This window comes from Prionailurus viverrinus, chromosome B4 (genome assembly GCF_022837055.1).
Source record: "Prionailurus viverrinus isolate Anna chromosome B4, UM_Priviv_1.0, whole genome shotgun sequence".
Classification (NCBI taxonomy): domain Eukaryota; kingdom Metazoa; phylum Chordata; class Mammalia; order Carnivora; family Felidae; genus Prionailurus; species Prionailurus viverrinus.
In genome coordinates, this window is record NC_062567.1 from 96,479,560 (window position 1) to 96,493,937 (window position 14,378).

At 39.5% G+C, this 14,378-nt stretch overlaps 1 protein-coding gene across 2 annotated transcripts in view; it reads right to left on the bottom strand.

Annotated features, from left to right (window-relative positions):
• The window catches only part of KRR1 (KRR1 small subunit processome component homolog), a 379,188-nt gene that overhangs the window by 11,010 nt on the left and 353,800 nt on the right, over positions 1 to 14,378 (bottom strand). Inside the window, exon 1 of one of the 2 annotated variants that reach the window (XM_047865570.1) lies at positions 1,988 to 2,139. The exons of the other annotated variant lie outside the window; for it this stretch is intronic. Within the exon in view, the coding sequence (XP_047721526.1) occupies positions 1,988 to 2,072 (85 nt within the window). The 5' untranslated portion in view covers positions 2,073 to 2,139. Of the gene's footprint in view, positions 1 to 1,987; positions 2,140 to 14,378 lie in introns of those variants that run through there. 2 annotated transcript variants of the gene reach the window in all.

Genomic DNA, 14,378 nt, shown 5'->3' on the forward strand with positions numbered 1-14,378 from the left:
CAATTCTGAATCTCTGGGATGAGGCCCAAGAATCTGTGCTTTAATAATCTCACTAGGAGATTCTTATGCACATTAAGTCTGAGAAAAGGGCCTACGTAGTTCATGTTCTCCACCACACATAAACTTGCTTCGTTTCTAATACTCGTATCTACTTTGCTATTTCTGGTTCAAATCACAGAGAATTAGTCTTCATATATTATTCACTTCCCAATATCCTAAACAACAACAACAACAACAAACAAAACCTCAAATTCTACAACTGAGATTACTTAAAATGTATTATCTTCCCAAGTCCCTACCCGGTTTAAACATTTCGACAGCGACAGATTAAACAAAAAACAAGTTAAACAGCTACAAATTAAACAAACAAAAAACTGGCAAAAGAAATATACAGGAGTTTCACATTAGAGGGGGTGTAAATAGCCCCAAAACGTACAAAGATGTGTAATAAGGAAAGTTCAAATTAAAACCCCAGCCAGACACCATTTCATACTTACCAAAATGACAAAAATTTGAAATTCAGATAATATCACGTGTTAGTGTGGGACGTAGAGCAATGACAACTCTCATCCACTGCTAGTGGGAGCGTAAACTGGCACAACCCCTTTGAGAAAGATTTAGTATTACCTCCACATACCCTAACCTTCACGGATTCCAATTCCATGTACATAATCTGGAGAAACTCTTCAACATGCAAATTAGGCGAGACATAAAAGATGTTTATAGGAGCACTGCTTATAATAGCAAACAATGCGAACAATCCAAATGTCCACCAAGAGTAGACTGAAAATACAGATATGTGTATGTTCACAGAAGGAAATGTCAACAGCAAATGAAAAGAATAAACGACAGCTACCAGTATCTTCTTGACTGAATAAAAAAAACAAAGTTAAGCCTAAGAACAATGTGAACAATGTCTACAGCCCTCTTGCATTCATATAAAATTCAAAAACTGACAAAGCCAAACCATTTTGTGCCTAGTTGGAAAGATTACGAAGAGAACAGAAACTGCTAACACGATTCAGAATGGTCACTTCACGTCCTGTGAGGGCAAAGAATATGATCTGAGAGGCGCTGCTAGAGGGGTTTGGACTTTGGTGATGCTGCTTCTGCGTAATGGTTCTTTCTCCGGAACGTGTAGGTTTTATTCTTCAAGCTGTACACATACAGTACTCCGTGTGCGTTGCATAATTAAAAACAGCAACAAAACTCCTAATACCTCCCTAATGCCTACAGAATGACAGTCCAAGGTTTTGAACACTTAAAACAAGATTGGTTGCTCAGGTCTTGAGCTACTTCTCTATTCCCTCTTCCTGTCCTTCATACTGAAGAAAATGTATGAAAACAGACTACAAAGCAAGACGGCAATTTAAAAGCAAGGCGGTCTAAAGTCTGTGAAGACACAGTGCGAGCTGTGTCGTCTAATATTTTAGCCATCTGACCAAGAGGAATAATGATAAATGTTCCAAAATTTCTTCACTAACAGGCAAACTAGGGTTAAGAACACGCCAGATACCTCCTGCTCCGTATCTCTGTCTGTTTCACTCCTTCATTATCAGCTGCTTCATTATCAGCCACTTCTACATCAGCCGCTTCCTTTATCGGCATTCAATAACATACGTAAGGCCCTCCTATACCTACTTCATTCCACCCCTCATTTTGTCAACTTGCAGCCCCCGCCTTAAAGCAAGTATAAGGTCTCGCAGCGCCCTCCACAATTTCTTAATCCTCCTCATTTTACAGAAAACAAACTCTGTAATATCTTCACTTTGAAAGGCCTCTAGCAAAAGCGGTCAGGAACACGTGGCTGGCACCATACCCGCCAGTCGGTCCTGCAGGCCTGGCCAACATCGCCAGTCGTCAGCAGTGATAGGTACTCAACTTCACAAAGCAGACTCAAGGTAGCGTTACACGTCCCCAGACAGCCAAAGAAAACAATCGCAACTCAATATCCAAATATCAGGCTTCGGTTCTCCCTCAACCTCACCTCGGTTCTCCGGCTTCGGCTTCTTGTTACGAAACTCACTTTTCCCCTCCGCGTTAGCTTGCCCGCTTGAGGAGGAGGACGCCATCTTCAAATTGCTTCCGGTGTTACCGGAAGTGGAACTGTTTTTAAATCCTACCGGATTTTAGTCTTGCAAACGTTTTCAAAATGAGTTCCGCAGAGCTCAGACGAGGAGATCTGCGCAATCTCCGTGCGTACGTACGCTAGAGCGCGCGTATTTGTGCAAACTACAAGCGCTTCTCCTGCGTGGCCAATGGAAACCCGGAGATTTATTTTCCGGGATGCATTGCAACCACGGCGTTTGGTTGCATGCTGGGAATTGTAGTTCAGCACTATGGGCAAGTTGGAGGCCTTCTTACCCAGAGTGTTCTTTCTGCCCCACTAATTTAGGATCCCGGACTCCAGGATTTGGCCACAGAGTGCAACTGGTCTGTTCCTGATGTCATTCACTCATTTATCCGATAAATATCTTTACGATCCGCAAATAAGTAGTAGGCGTTGGGAAGAGATCCAAATACGAAAATACATGGTCCTTGACAGCCGGGAGTGGCGGTTAATAGCTACCATTTATTGTGAGACTACTTTGGGTCAGGCACTTTATTTGCATTTCCATTTATTTACTTATTTTTATATGTTTTCTTTAAAAAAAATTTTTTTTTTAATGTTTATTTATTTTTCAGACAGAGAGAGACAGAGCATGAACGGGGGAGGGGCAGAGAGAGAGAGGGAGACACAGAATCGGAAGCAGGCTCCAGGCTCTGAGCCATCAGCCCAGAGCCCGACGCGGGGCTCGAACTCACGGACCGCGAGATCGTGACCTGGCTGAAGTCGGACGCTTAACCGACTGAGCCACCCAGGCGCCCCTATATGTTTCTTTTTGCGAGAGAGAGAGAGAGAGAGAGAGAGAGAGAGAGAGAGAGCGCACCAGTGGGGGAAAGGGCAGAGAGAGTGGGAGACACAGAATCCAAAGCAGGCTCCAGGATCTGAGCTGTCAGCACAGAGCCCAAGGCAGGGCTTGTACCCACGAACCATGAGATCATGACCTGAGCTGAAGTCAGATGCTTAAACTGAGCCATCCAGGCACTCCTGCATTTCTAATTCTTAAAACAGCATTAAAACAAATACAACTCTCTCAGATTGATAATTTTTTGTAAAATAAGTTTTAAAAGTCTTTGTTTCTGATGGTTATTTTCTAGGGTCTTGGTATTTCTCTTTCTAAGCCAGAGGGATAGTAATTAAGTGACACTTATGAAGTATTTCACCTAGCCTAAGATCTCCCAAAATGACTACCTCAGCACTGTATATGGCTGACTTCAAGATGTGAGGTTCATCACTACTACAGTTTTTTACATTTCTAAAAATCTAAAAATTCTTAGACATGCTAAAGATGAAACTTATTTTAATGACTGATCTTATTGCTTGTCATTTCTAAAACTGTCTGTAGGACGAATAGGGAAAGACTTTGATAGGTTGAATTTCTTGCATTAGTGAAATTCGGAACATTTATTTGAAATTCACCCATTGTGTGTCTTTCATAAAAGTCTAGATTGTTGTATATAAGGTACATATATAAAACAGAGTGTTAATAAGGGACAGAAGGTCCCAAGACACATGATTTTGTTAAAAAATTTTTTTTCTGTGGGTCTTATAAGTGGAAGGCCAGGATTTCATCCCTATATTCTTACAATTTACTCAAAAAGCAGTGAAAAATCCTGGGGCACCTGACTGGCTCAGTCAGTAGACCGTGGGACTCTTGATCTTGGTGTTGTGAGTTCAAGTCCCATGATGAGTGGAGAGATTACTTAAAAATAAAATATTTTTTAAAAAAGCAATGACAGGGGCGCCTGGGTGGCGCAGTCGGTTAGGCGTCCGACTTCAGCCAGGTCACGATCTCACAGTCCGGGAGTTCGAGCCCCGCGTCAGGCTCTGGGCTGATGGCTCAGAGCCTGGAGCCTGTTTCCGATTCTGTGTCTCCCTCTCTCTCTGCCCCTCCCCTGTTCATGCTCTGTCTCTCTCTGTCCCAAAAATAAATAAACATTGAAAAAAAAATTAAAAAAAAAAAAAAGCAATGACAAATCCCAAATAACAATAGGCAAAAGTTATAAAGTAAGAAGCAATTCTTCCAGTGTTCCCAGGAACCCTGTGAAGCAGATTTTTATTACTGTTATTTTAAGGAACTCAGTCACTAATCAGTGGTGAGTTAGAAATTAAGTCCAGGCAGTCTGACCATTAGCATCTCTAGAAAAGTTACTAAAAGGATTAGCTGTTACAAATGTGCTGGAAGGGAAACTGGGTTTTCAGCCTCATAGCTTTTGAATTTGAGTGGCATTAGCTCTTCTCTGGATCTCCAGCCTGCTGGCCCACCCTGTAGCCTATGGACTTGTAGTAGAATAAATCCAAATAGCTGATAAGGATATGATGCTCAACCCCACTACTGTCCAAAAAGCATATAAATGTAACAGTGAAATATCACTTCTCACCCACTAGATTGGCAAAAAAGAAACAATAGCGCGCACACACACACACACACACACACATATAATGAAATAAATAATAAATATATATATATTAAATGATAATCTGCGAAAGAGTATTTTCCACTGCTGGTGAAAATGCAAACTGTCACTGCCTTTTTGCAAAGCAATCTATCTATAAAATATACACATATTCTTCCACAGTAATTCCACTCGTGGGACACTGTCAACTAGAAGTAAAGCACCATTCCATTAGGATGTATGTATACCTGTGTTGATTACTGGCTTGTATAGAAGTAATGCAGTGAGAGGGACAATAGGGCCACACTGAAGAATTTGTTGCCCACTGGCTACATAACCTTGGCTAAGCTTCTTACCCACCCCTGTTCAGTTTCCTATAACAGGAAAAATAACCTTAACTCAGTGACTTTATACATGTAAAAGGCTAAGAAAGAATGCCTCACATGTGGCACATACTCAGTAAGTGTTAGCCATTATTTATTTATAGTGACAAAAAAAGTAAAAGCATCTTGACAATCAAGTAGAGATGTAGTTAAATAAATTGATGTTACTTTGATAGTGGTAAAATATTATGCAACCATTCATAAGAATTAATTAAATCTAATGAAGAGATTACCTAGAGATATTGAGTAATAAAAGCCAGAAACAGTATAATGTAAATAAAATTATTATATATTATAATTACATATGATTTATATAATTATCCAATTTTTATAAAGCAAACCATTCATTCAATAAATATTGAGCCTCTATAATGCTTTAGCTTCTGCTCTAAATACTTGGTTTTATGTGCTAGATATAATAATATGCATATGTGTACATATATATGAATATGTTTGTGTGTGATTGTGTAATGAAAAAGGATTTGGAAGGCTATACATTAAGGTTTTAAGGCTGGCTACCTTAGGGATGAAGGTAGTTAAAAAAGAAAAAGAAAGTAGGCAGAAAGACTAAACAAAACAGGTAAAGATTAATAGTCCTTAGAAAAATAATGTCAGCAAAAGTAAAGGATTCTGCATGAAAACTTAGAAAACCTGGGAATCTAGGAGAGAGACCAAATTTGAGAAACATATTCAGCCAGTCTGGGAATGTTTGATGTGCAGCAAAATATTTCATATGTCATGGTGCTGGAATGAAATATCCTTGCAGGATATCAACCTCTTCCTGCAAGGCCCTGTTTAGCAAACTCTGTAGATATGGAGATATGACGTATGGCTTTGGTTGCCACCCAGTTTGAGTAAGCACTTAACCAACCTCTGTTTCTTCAGTTGTAAAATGAGAATGTTGTTATATTACTGGGTTTTTTTTTTCGTTTTTGTTTTTGTTTTTGTTTTTGTTTTTAAGCAGGCTTCACACCCAGCATGGAGCCCAATGTGGGGCTTGAACTCAAGACCCTGAGATCAAGACCTGAGCTGAGATCAAGAGCTGGACTCTGAACTAACTGAGCTACCAAGGGGCCCCTAGATTACTGTTTCTTAAACTTTAGCCAACCTCAGAATCACGTGGAGGGATGATCCTATTGCCCCAGTTTATAGTTCAGTAGGTCTGGGGTAGGACCCAAGACAACAAAGGATTATCCAGCCCCAAAATGTCAATAGTGCCAAGGTTGAGAAATCTGGGTCTGCAGACATTCTTGATTTCTGTGATTCTACTTCAAAGGGTTAGTAAGGGCTTTACTTCTAGCCAGGCATGCAATTAAAGCAAAGTTATTTCTCAAATTTTACCTACCTAGAGTAGAACTTGCCTGCTATCAAAAGCCAAAGTCTCCAGCTGGCTGTTCATTATTATGCTGGGCTCCTCAGTGGGCAATCCTGCTCCATTTCCCTCAACTCTGTCCCTGTCATTCTGGAATTCTGTTGTCTCATTACTCAAACAAACAATGATACTGATACATACAGTGGATGCTTGAGGTCTAAAGACACTCATTACTGCTTGAATATTAGTCTCTCTGGGCCCCAGGCCCACAGAACATTAATATTTCATTGGGCCTCTGCTACTATTTCCAAGGCAATCTCCCCTCTTTCTCTTCTTGATTGTTCTTATTGATAAGCAACAGCTTTGATTTAATTTTCCGTTATAATATTCTTCTCCCTAAAGGAAAGCTGGAACACATTTCATAATATGAGGTTCCACCATAGCAACAGAAGGCTTTTTAATGCACGCATGAATATTCAAGATTTAATCAGTGGCACGTGAAATGTATTGATACTGCTGAGGATTATTATTTTATGCAAATAGAACAAACAAAATACAGTCTTTTATTTGTTTACAGGACACCGAGGGAATATTTGAACTTTTCTAGGAAGTGGATTTCTAATCATTTGTTAAATCTATATGCCTCTCCCATCCTTTAGATGGTGGTAACCACAGATGGCCCCCAATGAAAGGAACTTTTTGGAAGACGTATTTCAAGCACTTAATGGGTTTATCTTTAAACAAGTTTTTTCATGATGTTAACAAGATGGTGACATGGCTTCTCCACTATTTCAAAATCTCAAATTAAAGAAGTCAAGCTATCTGATACACTTAGAGACATGGAAATTCAGAGTTTAACACTGCACTTTTGCTTTTGATCATCTATCAGTGATTTTAATATCTTTTGGTTTACCAGTCCCTTTACTAATGTGATGAAATCAATGGACCCTTTCCCCAGAAAAGCACATATATTTGGGTACCCACATCATTTTACCCAAAGTTTGATGGGATGTTCATATATCTGTCACACTCTTTCATAATACCCCTAGAGGGTCAAGATATCAGGTTAGGGACCCTTGCCTTAAAGCAATAGGGGAGGAGTGTCTCAGAAGCTTGGATCTGATCTTATGAGCACTCAGGTCCCCCGCTCTTAGAGTTCTTCAGGGGAGGTTGAATTAGAGTTTTAGTATGTTTTAATACTTACATGTAAGTATACTTTTCAAGATTCCTTTCACTGCAAGTCATAGAAATTCTAACATGTGAAAAAGAGGATTTATTGTCCTACATACCTAGAAACTGGACCTAGTACCTTAACAATGTCATAGTGACATTCCTGCTCTTTATCATGATCTCAAGATCTCTCCCCCCCACCCTGCTCATTCTGTGTGTGTGTGTGTGTGTGTGTGTGTGTGTGTCCTTCCATCCTTTGACTCTGCTTTTTCTGTGCTGTCTTTATTCCGAAGCAAAGATATCTGTCAGCAGCTCAGAATGAAACCTCAACAGAAGAAGAGTTTCTTTTTCCCCAAGAATTCCATCCAAAGTCCCAGGAAGATTCTCAGTGAGCAGTTCTGGATCACATGCTAGAGCCAGAGGTGGGCCACACCCACATAAACCATGTGGGCCTGGAATGGGAAGGAACGAGTTCTAAGGAGCAGGTGAGAGCTGTGCCGCAAGAAGGGGAATGGATGTTGGCTGGAGGGGCAAAAACACACAATGTGTACTACAGTAAGTAGAGCGAATTATACAGGGGATTAATGGATTTTCGGGTTTTATCCATCACCATCTCTCGTTCCCATGCCACCATTCCATTAAAAGAAGCCGCACACTTAAAGAATTACTTAGATCCAGTCTCAAGATAGATGGAGGAATTATGTACTAACATTTTATTTAGTGTATGTATGCGTAATAACCCTCTATATTTGCTGTGAGGATTCTAAAATGCATTGACTGGTCTGTTAGGTTGATTTATACTTCTCTAGGCACATGTGGTGATACTGAAACAGTGATCTGCTGTAATTGTGTTGACTTGGCATAACCCCTTCTTATAATATTATTCTCTCATGTAGCATATTTCCCTGTAGGAAATGGCTATATTTTTTCTTTTAATTTTGAAAAGAATAAAAAAGGAAACTGCAAGGAACAATGCAACCATCATCCAAGACCCCCCCTGCCTAAATTTAATTAGTGTTAACATTTTAGAATTTTGGCCCCAGATTTACATAAATATTTGTATAATAAAATCTCATCCATATGCAAAATGAAGTCACTCCAGAGTCTTGTTTCTCTCTTTTCTTTTCTAGAAACAATAACTAGATGTTTTGGTTTGTAAGAACCATATCAGACTTACTAAAATGCAGATAGACTAATATAACAAATCCTTTTTTTTTTTAAGTTTATTTGTTTATTTTCAGAGAGAGTGAGTGTGGGGGAGGGGCAGAGAGAGAGGGAGGGAGAGAGAGAATCCCAAGCTGAGTTGAGAGCGAGCTGAGAGCGTGGAGCCCGACGTGGGGCTCAATCCCATGAACCACTCAGATCATGACCTGAGCCAAAATCCAGAGTCAGATGCTTAACCCACTGGGCCACCCAGGCACTCCTATTACAAACACTTTTGTAGTCATAATTAAATTTAAGACATAAAATACTGCCAGTTAAAGCCCCTATGTACACCTCCCTAACCCCATCCCTCCCCTCTTCCACCAGAGGTCATCACTTATGCCAAGACAGGTGTCTATCACTTCCATGAAGAATTTTGTTTATATGGCTACTCCACACACATAATCTCTAAGCAAGATAAAGTGGGCTTTAAATAAATGTTTTACATATGGCATATGTACACATTATACATTAATAAACTGGTATATAACTATATTAATAATATAAGTATTTTATATTAGTTATATACATACAAGGTATATATTAAATGTATACAAATTTATATACATATGTATGCTGTATGTACTCCTACAACTTGCTTTTTAATGGCATGGTTTGTTTTGAGGTTTATTCGTATTGAATCTATGTGATTCTAGTTCATTCATCCATGGTATATAACTTGAATTAGTATGTAAAAGACATGGGAGCTTCTGTCTAGGTTTCTCTCTCTCTCTCTCTCTCTCTCTCTCTCTCTCTCTCTCTCTCTCTTTCTGATAGCTTGCCCGAGAAGGTGACAAGTTGCCTTGTCTTGAGCAGCCCTATGGAGAGATCCAAAAGGCAAGGAACTGAAGCCACCTGCCACCAGCCTCGTGAGGGAGCTGGGAAGCACATCCTCCTGCCTGATCAAGCTTTCAGATGACCAGAGCGTGCCTGATTCCTTGACTGTAGCCTCCTGAGAGACCCTGAACCAGCAGCACCAGCTAAGTTCTTGACCCTCAGAAACTTCATAAATGTTTGTTGTTGAAAGCTGTTAACTTCAGGGGTAATTTTTATATAAACATAACTGGAACAATATTGAGGCAAGCACAAGTGTTCACCAAATATATATATATATATATATATATATATATATATATATATATATTTATCAGATTTCAATAGGGATGTGGATGCGAAACTTCTTCTCAGGAGGAATAGTTTTCCTTGATTCTTGCCACTAGAGGGCAAAATGTTCATACATGATGGCTTGAATAAAGAATTGAAAGGCTTTTGCTTTTTCCATGGAACTGCAGATGTCCAAGATGGAAAAAACCTTAGAGATGATCTGGTCCAGCTCCGTTAATTTACAGATGAGGATTCTAATGCCCAGAGATATTAACCAACTGGTGCAAGGTCACACAGATTAGGTCTGAATGTACAAACTCAGCTGCGTTTAATAACATGCAGACCTAGTAACTATTAATCAACTCTGTTGTTTCTTAAAATCACTAGGTATAGAATAAAGAGAGAAAGGCTTTTAAAAGTCCTATTTCAACTAACATATTAGTATTCCTAAGATCCAAAAACTTGTGATAGAGGCATCTGGGTGGCTCAGTAGGTTGAGTGCTTGACTATTGATTTCAGTTCAGGTCATGATCTCACGGTTTGTGTGACTGAGCCCCACACTAGGATCCACACTGAGCATGGAGCCTGCTTAAGATTCACTTTCTCTCTCTCTCTCTCTCTCTCTCTCTCTCTCTCTCTCTCTCTCCCACACACACACACTCTTTCACTCTTTCTTAAAAAAAAAAATAAAGACTTGTGATAATAACCATTCCCACTTACTGGATGCCTATTATAAGCCACTACTCACACATTATGTGCTATGTCTTTTCATCTAATTTGCACAACAGAACTTTGAAACTTATACTCATCAGTGCAGAAGCGCCTGTATAGCTAAAAGGAAACAAAACAGGTTTGAATATGATACAGGTTAAATCTCATTACAATGATTTTGGCGGGGGTGGGGGGTGGTGGCAAGTCATAGTGTTTGATTATAGCGGAAGTTTGTTGCTTCTGGAAATCAGTTAGCATGTTAAGACACTTAAGTGGTTGTCATATAGCATTGGAAAACAAAAGATGATTTCTAAAAAAATATTTATTTATTTTGAGAGAGAAAGAGAGAGAGTGGGGGAGGGGCAGAGAGAGAGGGAGGAAGAAAATCCCAAACAGGTTCTGCAATGTCATTGCACAGCCCAACAAGGAGTTTGATCTCATGAACCGTGAGATCATGACCTGAGCTGAAATCAAGAGTAGGACGCTCAACCAATTAAGCCACCCAGGCACCCTGAAGAAAAGATTTTAATGGCTCTATTTCTTGCCTTCCCAGAGAGGACTTTTTCTCTCTCATTCTCCCTCTCATTCTGTCTCTCTGTATGTCTCTGTCCCTGTTCCTGTCTCTAATACACACACACTGCCCCTCCCCTTTATTCTAGTCAACCAGCTGTGCAATGTTGGATAACCTTCTTAGAGCTTCACTTTGTTGCACTTTCTTCATTTCTAAAATGAGAATACACCTACTTCCTTCAAGTTCTCATCAGGGATGCTGCAATGATTAATGAAGAAGTCTTTGTGAATCTCATTTGGTTTTGCAGAAGGCAGGTGTTTAATAAAGCTGAAGAATCATTATAATGGCAATTAGTCATATTTAAGGACAGATGGGCAAGTATTTGGCAGTAGTGACTTGGCTGGAGCTGTTGCCACACCAAAGCAATGAAGTAATGTCAACATGTCAGCAGCATAAGTTAGGAGCAAGGAGGCCATACCTTCCTATCCCACACACTGCTTTGTTCATCATCCCTGCCTGGTACATACCTCTACATAGTCACAGCATTTCCAATGTAGTTAGGTAGGCAACCTTGGGAGAACCACCTCATTATTGTGGTTTATAGTCTCCAAAGATAGCCACCATTGACACCTTCTCTCTTCATATAAGGATGACACTCACACCAAGAGATTGAGCCTATTCCTTCTCGCACTGAATCTGGTCTGGCCCTGTGACTTACTTGGACCAATAGGATACTGTGGATAGGACTTCGCTAATTCCAAGTCAAGCCTTCGGGAAGAGTGGCAGTTTCTGCTTTCTCTTTCTTGGAAGAGAGCTGAAAGGTAAGAAGTTCAACTACCCTGAGACCACCTCACTGTGAGGAAGCCCAACCTAGCTATGTGAAGAGAGAGAGAGACAGAGACAGAGACAGAGACAGAGAGACAGACACAGACACAGAGATGCCCGGGGCCAGCTCTCAGATGTTCCAGTCAACATTGCTTGTGTTCTGGACATGAAAACATGAAGAAGCAATCTTAGACATTTCAGCTTTAGTACCTACCGTGTGGAGCAAAATAACTGTCCAGCCTAATTACAGAAATAGGAAAATTAATGAATATTTGGTGGTGTTAAGTCACTATGTTTTCAGGATGTTTGTTACACAGGAATAGATATTTGAAACAATTATCAACATTTAAAATAGGGTCATATAAATGGAATAGAATAAAGAACCCAGAATTGGACTCACAAATATATGCCCAACTATTCTTTGGCAAAGCAGGAAAGAGTATCCAATGGAATAAAGACAGTCTCTTCAGCAAGTGGTGCTGGGACAACTGAACAGCAACATGCAGAAGAGTGAACCTGGACCACCTTCTTACACCATACACAAAAATAAACTCAAAATGGATGAAAGACCTAAATGTGAGATAGGAACCCATCAAAATCCTAGAGGAGAAAACAGGCAACAACCTCTTTGACCTCAGCCGCAGCAACTTCTTACTTGACACGTGTCCGAAGGCAAGGGAAATAAAAGCAAAAATGAACTATTAGGACCTCATCAAGATAAAAAGCTTCTGCACTGCAGAGGAAACAATCAGGAAAACTAAAAGTCACCCGATTGAATGGAAGAAGATATTTGCAAATGACAAATCGGATAAAGGGTTATTATCCAAAATCTATAAAGAACCTACCAAAGTTAACACCCCCAAATCAAATAATCTAGTGAAGAAATGGGCAGAATACATGAATAGACACTTCTCCAAAGAAGACATCCAGATGGCCAACAGTCACATGAAAAGATGCTCAATGTTGCTCATCATCAAAGAAATAAAATTAAAACCACATTGAGATACCACCTCACACTGGTCAGAGTGGCTAAAATTAATAGCTCAGGAAACAATAGTTGTTGGCAAGGATGTGGAAAAATGGGAACCCTCTTGCACTGTTGGTGGGAATGCAAACTGGTGAACAGTGTGGAGGTTTCTCAAAAAATTAAAAATAGAATTATGCTACGACCCAGCAATAGCACTACTAAGAATTTACACAAAGGATACAGGAGTGCTAATTCATAGAGGCACATGGACCCCAATGTTTACAGCAGCATATCAACAATAGCAAAATTATGGAAAGAGCCCAAATGTCCATCAACTGATGAATGGATAAAGATGTGGTTTATATATAAAATGGAATACTACTTGGCAATGAGAAAGAATGAAATCCTGCCATTTGCAACAATGTGGATGGGACTAGAGGGTATTATGCTAAGTGAAGTAAGTCAGTCAGAGAAAGACATATTGTAAGTCTTCACTCATATATGGAATTTGAGAAACTTAACAGAGATGATGAAGGGAAGGTAAAAAATAGTTTCAAACAGAGAGGAGGCAAACCATAAAAGACTCTTAAATATAGAGAGCAAACTGAGGGTTTATGGGGGAGGCAGCAAGGGAGAGGGAAAAATGGGTGATGGGCACTGAGGAGGGCATCTGTTGGGATGAGCACTGGGTATTGTATGTAAGCGATGAATCATGGGAATCTACTCCTGAAGCCAAGAGCACACTGTATACTCTATGTTAGCTACAATAAATTATATTTTAAAAATTTAAAAACATAAAAAATAAAAATTAAAAAAGAATAAATAAATAAATTAATTAATTAATTAATTAATTAATTAATAGGGTTATATATCTCTTAATGCCCTGTCTTTGCTAAATGACAGAAAATTCCTTCAGAGAAATGAAATGAGAAATAAATATTTTGGTAAAATGGAGGGGTAATTCCTTTTTAGAGGATACAGTTTTTAGTGTCATAAAAGTCCTAATAAAATTAGAGCACTTGTTCCTTCCTTCACTCACTCACTCATGCTCAATAAATATTTGTTGGGGAAACCTGGATGGCTCGTCGGCTAAGTGTCTGACTCTTCATTTCAGCTCAGGTCATGATCTCACTGTCTGCGAGTTCCAGCCCGAGTCAGGCTGTGCATTGACAGGATGGAGCCTGCTTGGGATTCTCTCTCTCTCCTTCTCTCTGCCCCTCCTCCGCTTGCATGCACTCTCTCTCTCAAAATGAATAAACATTTTTTAAAAAATAACAAATAAGTAAATATTTGTTGAACAAATAAATTGTTTATTATACACCTGTCACAGTTTTAGGCATGGACTACATAGTGCTAAATGAGAAAGTTAAGGTCCCTGATATCATGGTGCTTACCTCCTAATTGGAGAAGACAAATAACAACAACCATAACAAAAAGATTATTTCAGTTAATGATACTGTAATTGGAAGGGGGGTAATGTGGATAGCATTGTCACTGTCTTTCTAAGGTTGCCTTTCTGATCCATCAGCAATAAACGAACAGACAAAAAGAAAAAAAAAGGAAAGGAAAGAGAGAAGAAAGAAAAGAACAGAAAAGAACAGAACAGAAAAAGAAAAGAAAGAGAGACAGAGAAAGAAAAGGAAGGAAGGAAGCAAGGAAGGAAGGAAGGAAGAAAAAATAATCCCTCTGAGT